The following is a 13,220-nucleotide window of genomic DNA, read 5'->3' as shown; positions in this document are numbered from 1 at the left end:
ACGATTGAAATACAAGTAGATGAAGAAAGTGCCACAGGGACCCAGCTGGAACACAGAGATACTCGAGGAAAAGCCAGCTAGGATTAACCGAGACAGTCAATGGAAACATGGAAGGAATAAATGAGACTAATGAAGAAGGCGATGAAAAATAAAAAATATAGTAACCGACGTAACAAGATGAGCAACTCGTGAGTAAGGTGGTGACATTCAAGTGGCCGCGGACAAAAGCTCCACAAATCTTATAGAAGCAAGAAGATAATACAAGAATCCAAGAAATGAAACGGAGTCAACCCTCAATAAGAGGTGGCGGAATCAAGTCATACAAGAATGCAAGGAGGCCTAATTAAAGTGGATATAAACCCGCCGCAAAGAAATATATGAGAAAATAAAGATCGGCAAACTTCTTTTAAACTGGTGGAAAAGCAATTTTGAAAAAGAAAAACAAAATCTCACAACGTTTGAAATGCCGACGGAAACATATTTATAGAGGAGTAAGGCATTTGGATGAGATGGAGGGGTTATATTAGAGCAGTCTCTCAAGAGTCAAAAGAGTTGAAAAATGGTTTACTCGAAGGAGATATCGAGATAGAGAAAGATAAATGGGGCCAGGAAAACTGAGAAATGAATTCGATAGAGCCGAGGAAGACCTGAAGATCAAACAAAACACCAAGAGTTGACAAAGTAAACAAAGGAATGATCAAGGCATTAGGGTTCCGAGTGAATGAAATCCCTCTTTTGAATAATAAATTATAGCCAATGCAGCAGAAGATGACGAGTGTGATGATTCCAATTTTGAACCAAGAACAGATAAATGCGAAGAGCACAGAATACTTGAGCATAGTATCCCACGCTCAAAACTCTGACTCGTCTAATTAGTGGAAGAGTAGAAGGAAAGATTGATGCAAACCTCATGCAAATTCAACTCGGATTCAGGGAAAACCGAGAGCGGTGATACCAAGCTTGAGGGCGCTGGCCGAAAAATTCATCCATGTAAACAAGCCAGTATATGTGGTATTCGCGGAAATGTAAGGGCTTCGTCGAATGGAAAAGATGTACAAAAACTTCAGCCAAGGTCTTCAACAGTATCCAGTGAAAAGACATCCAAGGTACTTGAAGTGCCATGAAAGGAAGAAAAAAGATCAATCATCACCTCAAAAAGAATCAGATAACAACCAAGCAATTGAAAATGGACGGAAAACAGAAGCCAAAACAAACAAAGGAGTTAGATAAAGATGCAACATCTCGCCAGAACTATCCCACGTATATATAGAAGAGGGCAAAAGAAGAAGCACGAGAATCGAGCATCAAAGGAGTCAAGAGGAATGGCGAAGAATTAACATGCTCCGGTTCTCAGCTGACGTCGTCGTTATAACAGGAACGCGACAGAATCTACGAGCAAGTCTGAAGGCTACGGATCCAGTAAAAGTGAATATAATATGAGCACCAGCTACGATAAAACTAAAATCCTTTTTTTTGCAAAAGAGAATCTGCGGGCACATAGTATCGAAATTTGACGAGCGAAACTAGAGCTGGAGGAATCTTTCATCTACCTGGGCAGCATGAGAATTGAGCAACAGCACCTTGAGATGGAACAATATCCACCGAGATCAGGCAAAGAATAGCTCACACTGAGAAGATGTTTTTAAAAAAGGAGTATATACTATGCTCAGAGGCTCGGATGTGGCAATCATTGAATAAGTTTGTCTAAGTGTTCGTATTAAGCCTGGAAATTCTACGGATCATAGACAAAGAATATAAAAAAGCTTGTCTGAGAAGAATAGAAACCTTTGAAACATGGTTATGGAGGGAAACGTTGGAGATTGCGTGGTCAGAAGAAGTGAAGCGGAGAAGGCTCATGGACGAGCAGAAGAGGAAAGGTAGAGAAGTCAAGAAAAAAGAAGGAGCAGATTGATTGGACTCAACTTGAGTCACAACGGTTTATTTAAAAAAAGTAAAGGGTAATATCCAGCGAGGAAGATCAAGAGAAAAACGAAGAGGAAAAATAATGAACAATGTAAATCAGAGAAGCTATCAGGGAGTGACTGAAATGAAACTGTATTATTGTATATTGACCAATCTTAAGATTGAAATATTGATGATGTAGGCAATAGATTCAGTTACGTCATTATTTTTGGCGTGTAGGCGACGTGATACTGCCGTAATTAATTCAGGAAAAGTTGAAGGTGCATTTAGAAATGCCTTTTTGTGGAGGATTTGAGTTATTGATCATTTACAATTGGTGAGGCATACAATCACTGTGTAGTTTGACAATAATTAAAGAAATAATTTGGTTTTACGTCAGTGATCACGAATTATTGCAACTGCCAATTATTTATTCTTTGATTAAGTCATTTTTCCGATAACTGTCTAGTCTATTAATGAAAAAATGAAAACCCAAGTAACTGTGTGGCAAGGTATTGCACCGATTTTCGTATTTGACGATCCAAAACCACTGAGTGTTTCCATGTATTTGTGATTTATTCAAAAAACATTTTTTTCAACTACAACTCTTGCAAAAAGAATGGTTTTTGATAAGAGATAAAATGCGCGAGTCCCTGATTAAGGGCTTCCCCTTTGGAAGTTTAACGGCGTCTGCGAAAAAACCCACCCACTCCATAAGTTCCGGTTCTACCTTCGGGTAATTGGAACAGAAGTTTGGAGTTGGGACAATACCGAGTCGACAAAAACGTTTGGTGATTGATCGACTCATGGGGGAGAGAGTGTACGGCCTTTAAAAGTAAGGATCCTAAATTTAAACCGCGAAGAAGCAGATAATTAACTTATCTCGGACGAGTGCACATACACACGGGTGGAAAGCATTGCATTTCTCCATTGATTTAAGTGTAGCTTTACTCGCTTCCGGCTCCGTCCTCATCGACTCTGGAAATTTTGTACCCCTTTGAAGTTTGGTAAAATTCGACGAAGTGACATTAGATTAAGATGGTGAAATCTGGCGAATATATCAGCAAAGCTTTGTTTTCACCCCATTGAATACGCATTAAAATAAGCCGCAAATACAGCAAATGTCTTCACGAGTTCGTCATTATTTTTGCTTAACGTCATAGGATATATTGCTTATGAGACACTGGCCATTGCTTTTAAAGCCACTCATTTAAAATATTATTACTATACAACAATTTCAGAGTGTAAAAATCATTCGCCTTGACACTCTGAAATTTTTGCATTGAAATGCACATTAGCGGATGATTCCGGTAAAAGTTACTGTTGCGGCATCTCCCGCAGTTTCTTTGGAATATTATTACTATTTATAAATATGACAGTTAAATATAAACAAATTTTAAAGCTTTAAATTTTGATTGAACAGGTTAATTTTCTTTATTTTCTTGAAGGTCGAGAATCTATTAAAACATTTAAGGAAAATTTTGTTAACAATTGCTCATCAAAGAGTTATCATTTAGACTGCAGATCGGTGCCATGAATTGGGCAACTACCATGAAATAATTCAACAGATATTAATTGCAGAGTTTAGAATCGCACTTTGACGAAATATTTTATTGTGGACTAACAAGTTTGCGTTCAATTCCTCCTGGAAGTATTCCCAAATAGATTCTGCTACGGTTTAAATAAATTGTTGAATCTGGTTTATACATAGCTCGCTATAGTATCAGGGCAGCATTAACTGAGAGCAAAAGAAAAGAATGCTTCGAGGCAATGGAGACATTTATGAGTGAGGACAGAGAGAAAGGTTAGAGTATGCTTTAATTCTTGGTAAATCAAGTAAAATACTGAGTTTTTCGGGGCCACCTTGCGAATTATTACGGCACCAAATGATACTCATAGATTCAGCCATCAAGATTAAATGAGCGACAGAGAGGCGACGTCCTTCGCACGGAACACATACAAAACAAAATCAAACCGTAGAGACCGGGAAATTAATTAAATCAAAATTAGAAATTGAAATGTAATGGTCAAGCGCAACAATTATTGCATGATGCATATGTATAGCAATGCATGCGTAGTACGTGGCAATTGAATGGGACCTAACGGTTACTCAAGTGTAATATTTATTTATTTATTTTATTTATTTATTTATTCAGTATAAGTCCGAAAACAGCACATTTTGGCCTTTACATCGAACTATTAACAACGATAACAATGGTCACATTCACAAACACCCAAGCCCTAGGTGGAGGAAAACTCACCCAAGCGGGAATCGAACCCGCGACCCTTGGAATAGCAGACGAGGACGTTACCCCGCCGCCACCGGGGTCGGCTGGTGGTTAATGATAAACTGATAATTCTGCAAGCATTGATGGTGCACTAAAACACGCCCTTTCAGCGGAATGAGGAGTTTTGCGTTGATGTGGGTGAAAGTAAGTGGAAAATGTGATTATTTAAGAAAAGGCGTACCTAAAACCGCAAGCAAAAATATAGGAAGAAAGAATGGGAAGGGAACCATGAGTTTCCAATGAGATTATAAAGAAGCTACAAAAGGAAAGGAGATGAAAGCATTTAAACACAGAATTAGAATAAAGGAAGTGCAAAGAGTTGAATAACCAAAGTCGGGAAACCAATAGGGCAAAAGAAGCCTGATGGAGGACGCAGCACAAGTATATAGGCGGATCGAGACGGTGCGTTGGCTATTTTTCGACGCCGGTTCAAAAAAATATTTCAACGGTGTTTCCACGTTTTGAAACACTTCTGGTTCGCTTCCTCCGGAACGCTCCTCCGTCGAATTTTTCTCCATCTCCGGAATCATGGCAAATCTTTTTCCTTTGAACGGGGTTTTTAGTTTGGGGGCAGGAGAAAGTCACTGGGGCCGGATCTGGTGAGTAGGGTTGGTGGGGAAGCACAGAGGCATTGTTTTTGTTTAAAAACTCACGAGTTCTGAGAGACGAATGAGCCGCCGCGTTCTCCTCGGGGTGAAAAAAAAACCAGTCGCCGCTCCTTCAAAGTTCGGGCCGTTTTCGCCTAGTTCTCTCTCTTCGGCGTATCGTAACCCCCAGGTAGTAGACCGTGTTGATCGTCTGGCCTTTAGTAAGGTACTCCTGATGAGCAACCAACCCCCTTTGCATCGAAGAAGACACTCGACATCACCTTGGCATTCGAGTGAACTTGTCGGGCTTATTTGGGGCGGCTGGGGGATGTTTCACTGATCCATTGTGAACATTGCACTTTTGTTTCAATCCCTTATCCATACACCCATGACTCATCATCACCTGTTATGACCCTGGACAAGAAGGTTTCATCCTCTTCCGCTCGATCAAACAGTTCCCATCAGGCACTTGAACTCGATGGTGTTTCTGGTCTGATGTCATCAGGCGAGGCACGAGTTTGGCGGCGACTCGATGCACCCTCCATTTTGCCGTCAGACTTTAATAACACGCACCAATCGAGGCGCTACAATGTTCTGCAAGCTATATTGCAATCAAACGTCGATTTGTACGAACGAGATCTTGGGGGTCATTAGTCCACGTTGTTGTTCTTCCGGGACGCCAGTCCTCTTCCGCTGATCTTGATCCACTTTAATTTTTATTTCGACCTTCCACTGATCTTCCTTTTGGAACCGGGTAAACTACTCAGAGCGCGTGGTACGTTTCATAGTATCTTCACCATAAGCCTTGGTAATCACCTCAAGATTTTCACGCAGAAATGTTTCAGAGCAACGCTGCTCCTTCAAAGAACTCATTTCCGCGGATCCGATTTTTCGCCCCACTCCACGAGCATCCCTTCACATAAACGACCGTACCTAATCAACAAAACCAGATTTCTGCAAAGTGGTTGAATCCGGTTATCATAATGAATTCAAACGCATTAAAATATAATGAAATGGCGGCGCGCTATTCAAAAAGTAGGGAACCTTTTAAACAAACGTCATACAGGCTTCCCCTTCAGGAGGACCTGGGTCTACATCCCTGAGGCGGCAGAGATTTTTCAGTGGTATCCCGATCCCTACTTGAGGTGCTTTGTGGAGAGTACATAAAGACCGTCGGATGATTTGCTAAACTGCGGACTCCTTGGCGCCTTTCGTTAAGAGCAGGCTAAAGCCAACGCCGGGTGTCTCTCCACCCTTCCTCCTTTTCTATCCATACCCAATGGCACGAATGACCTCAGCTGTCGGTCACCTCCACTAAATCTCCTATTACCGCGAAGATATAGAATTTAAAAAAGATGGGAGGAATACTGTGCTGAACGGTAAAAGAATTTTCAGGAAGTAGAATGGGAAAACCATTATAAAACTCTTGAAGACGCGGCGGGAAAATAATTAATTGGCCCATGAAAGATTCAACAGAGATGGAAAGTGCTCATAGAGAATATGGCAAGGACGAGTATATTTCGGCCGGCAAGTTTAGACACAATAAAGGAGAATATGGTGTTTGTGATGATAGTTTAGGTCCAGGAATAATGTATTTTAAGGTAGAAAGGGAATTAAGACAATTGAAATCAAGGCTATATATGACATACTCGCAGAACTACTGAAGTGTCTAGGAAAACGTGGCATAAAGAAATAATATAAGTTAATTTGAAGTATTCATGAAAGTGGAATTTGGACCGATGATTTCGTCAGATCAGTGTTCGTTCCCATTCTAAAAAGAAGAAGGCGGCCATATTCAAGGAGTGGAAAACAATTTGTTTGGTTACATGCATAGCTAAGTCGTCATTTATGTTAATCAACAAGGAAATGGGGAGGAGGGCGAATGATTACAAAGGGGATGATCAGTTTGAGCTCCCGAGGGAAAAGGACACGCGTGATGCCAATGCGGTAATGACAGCACTAATAGAAAGGAACATTGAGTAAAATCAGGATGCATTTGTTTGCTTCTTAGACGTCAAGAAGGCGCTCGATAGAAAAGTAGTGCCAAAGAGGGGAGTGAGGCAGGGATGCCCACTGGTCATCTGCTCTCATCGGTGTACAAACGGAAGTAATGGATAAGGATGGAAGTAGGGGTGAAGCAGGTGGGGAATTCACACAATCAGCTGTATTCGCGGATGTTGGAGCGTTAGTTGTTTAGTCACAATTACCTGTCTGGAATCTTCAAAATTATTCGTGCTTACCTTTGTTGCAAGGGATCACGTCTGGGTTTTTGTCATCCATCTCGTAGAGGTCGTCGACGTCGGAGCGCAGTGGCAGAGACACCTTCTCCTTGCCGGCTGTCAGCAGCTCCCCTCCCCGGTTGGCCGCTCCACCGCCGCCTCTGATGCCGTTGTGGCCCACGTCGCCCCGGAGGCCTCCCGTGCCTCCCACAAGTCCCCCTGACGCTCCCACGGGACCCCCGCCTCGGTATCGCATCGCCGCCACGATCACCATTGCCACGAGCAGCAGGGCCGTCACTATGCCAATGAGGATTCCCAGCACGGGGGTCATCTCGAAGGGAATGGGCGACCCTGTGGTGGAGAGATGTGGGTGAGCGAAGGGGTCGCGCAAGCCAAGGACGATGCGGGTTCTTTCTAATGCCATGCATACCCGAGCAATTCTGCTAACTGTGAGCTCCTCAAAAAAAGAGAGGGAAATGAGTATATGGACATACGTAAAAATTTATATGACTTGCGAAATACAGAGTCCCTGGAAGAAGTAAAGTAGTCTCTCGAAACAGTATCTTTGAACTAAGCATTTAGAGTAGGGTAAAATATACATCTGATTCTGAAGTTTTAATCAACGTGGCCCTCCGTCTTCTGGTATTTTTGTAATAATTTGTGAAGTTAATGTATTGGAACCTATTTCTTAAATTTGGTGTGTTGACAAGGCATTTCAAAGTCATTTCTTCCCAAATGGTACATTATCTTAAGGTGACTTCTGTTGAAGCAACCGAAACAATCAGGCTGCATGACTACGGTGCAATGTAATTACGGATCATAGCAATATGTGAATGAAGTCATAAGTACTATTTAATATCAAAACAGGAAATAGAGCATTAAAAATGTTTTCTTTCCGCATTTAAAATATGTTCCTTTCCACTAACTGAGGATACACTGCCACTGAAATTGTTTTATGATATGATTTCGGTGATGTGAAAGATGAATCTAATTGAAAGATTAATAATAGATTAAAGCTGAATTATCTATAAGATGAAACTCTATGTGTGGCAATTATTTATACTCTCCATTATAAGGGAATTTCAAAAATTATTTTTTTATCATCTAATAATAACTGAAAAAAATAAACGTTCGTAAAATTCTCCTCTTCGGTAAAATAATTGCAGTTAATTTGCTAACTTCTGCGTGATGCCTAGTAAGTAATTTACAATTTCTTCAGAAGAATGAGCATTGCTATTGGTATGGTATATCCTCACCGCTGCAGAGGGTCACTGGCCAATCTATGCTTTATTGCTTCACATCGCATTGCCGAGTCCAGGGGCAGCATCTTTTTCTTATGCTACGCACATCTCGTCCTCAAAACGCACAGACATATCCGCCCATGCTGATTCCCTGAGGGCACTACTCATTTCGCAGTTAACCGCCATGCCTCGGCCGACCTACGTATGTGTGCATAATACAGTGCAGTGCAGGATGCCCTCTAGAGGTCATAACTGAGAGAATGGGCTCAGTATCGCCTTCAACATGCGCTAAGGCCGCTCTACTCACTGGTCTGCATTTGGGGCTGTTTTAGTGTGTGTCCCTCCATGAGAACGGGCTCACTGCGGCCCTTGGAGTTCGCCGCGAACACCGCCATCTTGAGGCCACGGTCCGACTCGAGCCCGCTCACGCCGAACGCGGGGTATTTGCTGGTCACGTTGGCGCGGAGCAGACCGCTCTGAATGTCGTACACCTCCATGAGGAAGAACTGCGGTTGTCCACCGTCGAAACCCTCCGAGCATTCCACCTCCACCGACTCCGTCGTCTGGTTCAGGATGGTGCAGTTGAAGGGTGGGTCCGGCTTGCCTGTGAATCAGCGAAAAAAGGCGTGCAGGAAAAACACCAGAAGAGAATTCAATGCCATTGGGTTTAATTAAAAATGGATTCTAAATCACCTTTCACCATGTACTCTAATGACTAGTGACCTGACACACACTGGTCAACACGTCCTTGTGGTGAATTCAGTGCCAGGTTAGCCAATGTACTGGCCTGTAGCAAGCGATGCTCCATGACATGCATAAAAAATGGATGAAAACTAGATTCATTACTATCATTGTTCTAACTTCCGACAGCAAGGAAAATAATGATGATTACTGTTTTGATTTTTATGATAAGTTTATCAAAATAAAATCGTATCTTGAATAAGAATTTGTGGGAGGCAACGAGAAACCATTAATCTCCCCAGGAGATGCAGCCCTGCACTCAACCTATTTATGACATGATGGTATCTTTCCCGGTAAAATATTCTCTGAGTAAAATAGTCCCAATAGATTGATGTACCCTTCCCAATACTCCTAGAGGACTACTGGGAAAGGTACATCAATCAGGAAAGGCAGATGCAGGATTGGGAAATGGAATGTAAGATTCTTGGGGATGAGCGGAAAGCTGGTGAACGCCAAGATAGAAATGGATAGGCCGGGTATAGATGGGAATTATGAACCACGTAAGATGAGTCAGTGAGATCAAGTGGACGGAAGGAGACGACTTCTAGAGTCGAGTTTAATACTCGGGAGACGACGGCAGAATTTCAGGCGTTGATATCACACTGAAGAAATAATGAGGCAAAAGAGTAGTCAATATTACCGTACAACGAGAGAATTCTTATTATGAAGCTGGAAGTAGAGCACACGGGCACCGCGATCGTGCAAGTATTCAATCCGACGTCTAGCCATACAAAAGAAGAAATAGAAGTGTACGAGCAAATGGAAGAAGTCCTCAGAAAGGTGAAGGGGAAAAATAATCTCATCATAATGGGAGACTGGGACGCAGTCGTAGGAAAAGGGAAAGAAGGACGAAGCGTCGGAAATTGATTGCGGGTTTGGGAAACGCAAAAAGAGAAAGACTTGTTGAGCTTTGCAATGTAAGGAATATGTTATTAGCTAACATCCTCCTCGAACAGCACCGAAGATGGAGGTACACATGGATGATGCCAGTGGATATAGCAAGATACCAAATAGACTACATACTAGTAAGACGGGGATACAAGAACCAGGTGAAGCAGTGCAAGGTATCACAGTGCATACTTAACTAGCGATCACAGCCTAGTAATCATGGAGAGCTAACTTCGCTACATGAAAATTAAGAAGACCAAACAAGAACCAAGGTGGAATCAAAATTTCTGGTGGAAAAAGACATCAGAGAAAAATTCGCCACGTGGCAAATGAAAGCAAACGAGGTGATAAAGGAGAAGGGAGCACCGAGGAGAGATGGGATGAACAGAAGAGTGCCATAGCAGAAGTTGCAGGAGAGCAACTGCTGAGAAAGAGAGCCGAAGAAACCATGGTTCACGACGGAGATAAGGGAACTTGAAAAGAAGAAAGAATAAAATAAAAGAACGCCAGGAATGACGATGAAGAAAAACTCTGCAAGAAGCTTAAGAACCAAGTCAACCGAGAATGCAAAAAGGAGAATTGGATAGAGGGCTGCTGCGAGGAAATCAACGAAAATATGAACAAGAGGAATATCAACACAGCATACAAACTGGTGTAGCAACATTTCGGAAAAAGGAAAATTAAAAGCAACAAAATCAGGGATGTAAACAGGGGATATACTGATAGAAGGTGAAGATATTGAAAATGAATCGAAGCAATGAATCGAAGAACTCTACCAGGATCCGAGGTTGCTGGAAGAAAACCTGATGAAGGGCGAGAGTGAAACAGATGACAGAAACCAGGGCCTCTGCATACTGAGGCTAGAATTTGATAGAGCAGTGAAAAAAATTAAGAAAATCAAAGCTCCGGGAGAAGATAAAATTGACGGAGATAGCATCAAGGCGCTCCAAAACAAAGCAAAGGACAATCTGCATAGAATAATCGAAGATAGCTACAAAAACAGAAGACTTCCTGAATACTTTCCAAGGGGTGTGATAGTCGCAATACCAATGAAGACGAGGACAGAGAAATGTGAGGAACGCATAACCTTGAGTCTTTTGTCATATGCATCAAAAATACTTATGCAAATAATAAGTCGAAGGATGGAAATGAAAATTCCGTGATGAAGAAAACAATACGTGTGAACAAGCAACTGTATGTGGCATTCGTGGACTTGAAGAAAACCTTGGACGAAGTGGAATGGAACAAGATGTTCGGACTGCTGGAGAGACTAGAGAAGAAAAATCTATCGGCTATCCAAGAAGCAAATGGCTACAATGCAAATGAGAGATGGAAGCCATATAGATGTTAAAATTAAGAAAGGAGTAGGACCCGGATGCAACCTCCTACCTGCATTGTTCAAAATGTACCTGGAGGTAGCGATAAGAAAAGCACTATGCATCGGATTAAACGGAATTAGGATCAACGGAGAAGGGATAAACATGCTACGCTACGCCGAGGACGATATTGCAATGATAGCAGAAAACCTGAAGAATCTTCAAAGGTTACTAAACGTGCAACAATTGCAGAGCGTAAAAATCATTCACCTTGACTGGAATTCGAACCCAGATCCCTCATTATCCTGTCGAGTGTTTTAGCCAGTAAACTATCGATGCGTCATCTTAAACTCTGAAATTTTTGGGGCTTTCAAAGGAACAAGATGTTGTGACAAAATACCGTACACACAATGTCACAGGCATTCATGGTCGTGCGCGATGCGCCACAGTCCATGAGGTTAAAGCCAACTTTAAACACTTATTTCTTAGGAAATTTGTCACTAAACATATTGGATCAAGTTCTACAAAGATATTTCTACAAAGTTCTACAACATGAACATGAACAAGACAGAGGCTTAAACCCTAGTATGTGGAAGAGAGAAGCAGAATACAGCTGAAAGGACAAAAATTAGAGCAAGTGGATTTCTTCACCTATGTCGGAAGCACTTTCACATGGGACGGAAGAAGGACTACAGACAGAAAGCGAAGAATAGCTCAAGCTAAGGGAGTATTCACATTGAAAAGACAACTGCTGTGTTCAAAGAAGTTAGAACTACAGATGAGGGGACAATGCATGAAAACATTCGTATGAAGCATGGAACTCTATGGATGAGAAGCATGGACCATCGGAAAAGCATACCAGAAAAGACTGAAAGCCTTCGAAACCTGGTGCTGGAGGAGGATGCTTAAGATCAAATGGACGGATAAAATAAGAAATAAAGAAGTATACTGAAGAATACACGAAGAACGGACCTTATTGAACCCCCCTCGTAGAGTAAAGAAGAACCAGATGGATTGGCCACACCCTTAGGCAGAATGGATTCAGGAAGAATATAATAGAAGGAAAAATATAGGGAAAAGTCCGAAGAGGAAGGATAGGGGATAATATACATGGGAAAAATAAAGAACAAAGTACATTGCATAAAATACTGGGAAGTGAGACAATCAGCATCAGATAGGGTAGGATGGAGGGATGCAGCCAACTAATCTTTGGATTGAACGACCAATGATAATGATGATGGTGAGTAAGAATAGATAATTATCTGCGAATAACTCAGTGATAATTGTTTTTATAGATTTCTCTTTAAGGGAATCTAGTAATTGAATACATTTTAAGGTAGACTCAATTACTTAAAGAACTACGGGAAGTTCAGGCTTTAATTTTTCTAGTTACTACTGTAATGTCTGAGTTTTGGACAATTCATGAACATTTGGTCATTCAGCCTAAAGATTGACAAATTGAAATGGTAATTCATTTTGTTTTAGGTTAAAATTTTCCAATGTTCTAACAGTGATTTAACGTTAGGATAACGAGCATTCAAGAGGCGAGGCAATACTTCAACTGTTTTTCAGAATTTTTTTTGTAATCTTGCTTGGTAGCGTAAAATATAATATACAGCATGTGTTCTGCAGGTAAGTAAATTATTTTTTCAAAGTAATTTATTGAAAAGATTTGCTCGAACACTTAAAATTCTTCGAAGTACTGTCCCTGGCCTCTACACATTTCCACAGACTCTACCATGGCCGGTACGCGTCTTGGAAGGCGTCTTCGGGGACCTCTCGCAAGGTGTTCGTCATGGCTGATTGGATCTCTTCTGTGGACGAAAAAAGGGGTTCTTTTCAGGGCTGTAATAATCCGAGGGAACAAAAAGAAGTCAGCTGAGGTGATGTGATGACTAAAGTAGGGGTGGGGCAGCTTTGGCACCTGGTGTTTGGCCTGAAACTCGCGGACTGGTGGTGAGTTGTGGCAATCACCTTGGGCACGAGCTTGGCGCACACTCTCCTCATCGCTAAACCTTCAGTAACTATACAAAACACA

General features: G+C 41.7%; 1 protein-coding gene across 1 annotated transcript in view; it reads right to left on the bottom strand.

The window, feature by feature from the left end:
* The window catches only part of LOC139698622 (nephrin-like), a 556,765-nt gene that overhangs the window by 41,139 nt on the left and 502,406 nt on the right, over positions 1-13,220 (bottom strand). Inside the window, exons 9-10 of the mRNA XM_071597464.1 lie at positions 8,545-8,841; positions 7,018-7,347 (exon numbers count right to left, since the gene is read on the bottom strand). Coding sequence (XP_071453565.1) covers positions 7,018-7,347; positions 8,545-8,841 — 627 coding nt within the window. The remainder of the gene's footprint in view (positions 1-7,017; positions 7,348-8,544; positions 8,842-13,220) is intronic.

This window comes from Hetaerina americana, unplaced genomic scaffold, assembly GCF_022747635.1.
Source record: "Hetaerina americana unplaced genomic scaffold, ioHetAmer1.1.p SCAF_9, whole genome shotgun sequence".
In the NCBI taxonomy this organism is placed as follows: domain Eukaryota; kingdom Metazoa; phylum Arthropoda; class Insecta; order Odonata; family Calopterygidae; genus Hetaerina; species Hetaerina americana.
The sequence above is the reverse complement of the archived record's forward strand: the minus strand, read 5'-3'. Positions and strand labels throughout refer to the sequence as shown.